Below are 3,906 nucleotides of genomic sequence, written 5' to 3' on the forward strand. Positions count from 1 at the left end.
CCTTGGAACAAATATGAGTTTTAACGCAAAACTCATTTATAGTGCAAATTTAGCCCAAGATTCTCCAGGTTATTGGGGCTGGCCCACCATATATGTGTACTTTTTTTTATTTTATATTTATAAATTTATTGAATCCAACGGTTAAGATCTAATATGATCAAATTTAATGGTTAAAAAAAAGGATATATCGGTCCAAATTTAAATCGAACGACTAAAGTAATTAAAAAAAAGTTCTTTTATGTCTTTCATATTCTTTCATAGTGTTTCACAAGTTTCATGGTGTCAGTTAGTGATTTTTCAATATTTGTCGGAATCTAAATAAGTTTAGCTTAAATGTTCATAAAATTAAATTATGATAGTCTACATAATTTTTCTTTTAAAAAAGTTACTTTGCGAAAAAAAAAATTAGCCTAAATTGATTCCTTAAAAATCTGGGCTAAAATTTTAACTCACAAGAGTTGAAGCAAAAAAAGCTGTTTCTGAGTTAAAACCTAAATTTTTTGGGATAAAAATATTAGATTTTAATCCAAGAGTTGGTGATGGTCTCAAAAAATTAACTATCTCTAATTTTAAATGTATTTTTTTTGTATAATTAATTCTCAAATAAAGATTAATAATTTAAACGATTTTATTGTTAATTTTATTTAGTTAAAATACACTAGTACATGCCCACACACAAAGTGTGAATTTTTTTGCTTTAGTTGTTAAAATTGAAGGAGAGATGAACAGAGTGAGAGAGAACGTGAGAGTGATGAGAGAGGAAGATAGACTGTTATTTTTTTTTTTAAATTAGAGATGATAAACTTAAATGTAGTTGAGGTTTAAAAAAAAAACAGGAAAATTTTGTTTTGTAAAATTACACTTCTATTCTTAACTTTTTTATTGTAATAGTAGACAGATTTTTTTTCATCCTCTTGTGATAGATAAAGAAAATTTCATTAATGTAGTTTTAGATTATTCATAAATAAGTAAACACGTGGGCCTCTACTAGATACAATATATAATCTTAAAATACAAAAGAGAGAGGGGATGGGGCTGCTATTTTTTCCAAAAAAAATTTGGAGCTGCTATAAATACGACTAGTGCAACTCGTATGGTCACCGACACGCTTTTTATTCTTTCTTTCTTTGTTTCTTTCTTTCTCGTTTTCCTTGTGATTTTACATGAAAGACACAATAATGCTATAAATAATAATAATAATAATAATAATAATAATAATAAAAAGAATAATGTTGTTCTCATATTCATTTTGATCTCTTACACTCTTGATAATTTTTTGTCATCAATCTTTTTAATTTATTTAATCCGACTGTGAAAATCATGAAAAATATTTGAGAAATAAAAATGAGTATTTGGATACACGACCCTAATAAAAACAACCTCTTAGTCTATTTATTTCTCTCGGTTTTTCTCGTCACATAACTATTAAGAAGGGCTTACTATATTTGTGTTGTTCGACATAATTTACAAAAATTATGCTGAATTTTGTACACTCAATTTGGAATTTTCTTCTTCATAATTTAGAATATATAATCATAAATATAATTATTCTATCGAGGGAGAACTTTACAAAAGTTATGTTGAATGCTGTACACTCAATTTTGAATTTTCTTTTTCATAATTTAGATAATCATAATTATAATTATTCTATCGAGGGAGAACTTGCCAAAAAGTTTATTGAGGAAACGGATGCATAATTTTAAATTCGAATTTTGTTGTTCATCTTTTTGGGGGACCGGATTGGAGCGTTTAACGTCTGTTACTTTTCAATGATTTCCTCTATTTGAGCATTTAAGGATTCAAATATATAAGGGAAAAATCCAAATTTTCTATTCTTTTTCCAACCCCTTCTATTTTCTCAGTAACCAAACAGTGCAAAACCAAATTGAACACATAACCCCCCAAACTTTCCACATACCCTATCATCATTACTTTGATAATCTTCTATTTTCTCAGTAACCAAACAGGGCAAAACCAAATTGAACGCATAACCCCCCAAACTTTCCACATACCCTATCATCATTACTTTGATAATCTTCTATTTTCTCAGTAACCAAACAGGGCAAAACCAAATTGAACGCATAACCCCCCAAACTTTCCACATACCCTTTCATCATTACTTTGATGATCTTATTACGTCTGTTGCTTAAATTAAAAAGAAAAAAAGATGAAGATCAAGAAAAATTATTTAAATAATTAACAAAAAATAAATAATTTACAAAACCCAGCTCAATTAATCATCTTCGTCCTCTTTTGAAGATGATGGTGAATTTCTGCAAGACTCAAAGCTATGATCCTCCATTTTCTCCACCACAAAATGCCCCAAACTACCCACAGCCTCCACCAAGTTCTCCCGGCAAAGAAACTCGTCGCTAAAAATCCTCTCAACCTCCCTCGAAAAATCATGAACAAAAACATGAGTTTTATCCCTACCGCCCCTCTTGCTCCGGGCCAAAACTCCGGCGGTGAAAATAGCCGACATCCGCCCCGGAGATGACGGAGAATACCCACGTGGGCCGTCGACCAGAATCACATCCCAAGGGACTTGATATATGTGGTTCGGCAAGTCGTTGATCCCGATCTTGCAGTCCGAGAACAACAAGTTCTGGACCGGCCGGCACTCGTTTTTGACCTGGGATTTGGTCGTTGACAGCAATTGTTTGTGGTCCTTGACTTGGGTCACGTACGACACGTCGTACGCCTCGAGGCTGTGGTGGGAGTGGGCCTGCTCGAATCGGGAGACGAGGAACTCGCTCTCATCGATGAAAGCCGTGCGGCCGTTGAGGTTGAGCGTGTGGTAGAAGAGGGACTCGTGGGTGAGGCCGAAAACGAGGAAATTGCAGTTAGGTGCGCAGAGGCGGGTGAGGGCGGAGGATATGGAGGTAAGTTCCGGCGGGGACATGTGGGTTGCTGACGAGGTGTTTGATGATGAAATGGCGTAGTGAAGAAGTGCGTCGAGGACGGCGGGCGGGAGGGGGAGTACGGAGGTGGGCGTGAGGGAGGAGGTGGGGAGGGTTTGGGGGATGGTGGTGCTGATGAGAGTGAGGGTGAATGCGAGGGTAAAGAAGGTGAAGAAGAAGAGGAGCCACAGGCGGTGGCTTCCGCCGCTTGTGGTGGGTTTGTGGATTGCTTGGGGGTGGAGGAGGATGAGTTTTGTGTTTGTGTTGGCGGTGGTGGTGGCGGTGCTGTTGGTGGTTTTCATTTCCACAGAGAGAGAGAGAGAGAGAGAGAGAGAGAGATACTGCTCTTTGCTTTGTCTTTTTTAATTATCTTGGGATTTCTCTTTCATGGCTTCATAATTCATTTGCTTTCAAAGTTAGACAGAGCGACAGAGAAATCACGGAGGGGATTGAGTGGGACACGAATGCCAATGTGGGAACAGAACAGTTGAGCTTTTGAAGAGGTGGCGTCTCCTAATAAAGCGGTTTCGGAGCTCATCCGGATTTTATTTAGTTAATCGTGTATATCGTACGATTAAAAATTATTTTAAATTTTTTTATTTAAAATTAAATATAAATATTAACTAACAAAATCTAATCATATAATATATAATAAACGTATAAAATCTGAGAATTCCTAAAATTCTCACAAAGAGAATTAGTAGAGAATCCTCATCCATAAAAGCAAGGGTGGAGGGACGTGCTTTGTGTTGTAAAATTAAAAGGGCGGAGGGGGTATTTTGTTAAAATAAAAGGTGAAAAAGACTATGGTGCAAATATTTAATTGTTTGCTGGCCGGTCCGTTACCGAGGCTAAGGCTCGAAACAAAGAAACATCGATGTGGTACCGACTAAAACGGCCCGGGTGGTTGAGAGAGTAATGCTTATAAAAGTGAAGTAGTAGGCTAAAGTTTGTGACATGTTATACCATAGGTTGGACCACGAGTGGGTATCGCAAGCAGTCATTG

General features: G+C 36.1%; 1 protein-coding gene across 1 annotated transcript; it reads right to left on the reverse strand.

Annotated features, from left to right (window-relative positions):
• Positions 1 to 2,174: 2,174 nt before the first annotated feature.
• LOC137726311 (protein IRX15-LIKE-like) lies at positions 2,175 to 3,371 on the reverse strand. The gene has a single exon (XM_068465223.1). The coding sequence runs from the start codon at positions 3,200 to 3,202 to the stop codon at positions 2,234 to 2,236; it is 969 nt and encodes a 322-aa protein (XP_068321324.1). The 5' UTR covers positions 3,203 to 3,371; the 3' UTR covers positions 2,175 to 2,233.
• Between the last annotated feature and the right edge of the window lie 535 nt (positions 3,372 to 3,906).

Source organism: Pyrus communis, chromosome 2 (assembly GCF_963583255.1).
Source record: "Pyrus communis chromosome 2, drPyrComm1.1, whole genome shotgun sequence".
NCBI lineage: Eukaryota > Viridiplantae > Streptophyta > Magnoliopsida > Rosales > Rosaceae > Pyrus > Pyrus communis.

Coding starts and splice junctions, on each gene's coding strand:
- LOC137726311 (XM_068465223.1), bottom strand. CDS start 3,202: ATGAAAACCACCAACAGCACCGCCACCACCACCGCCAACACAAACACA.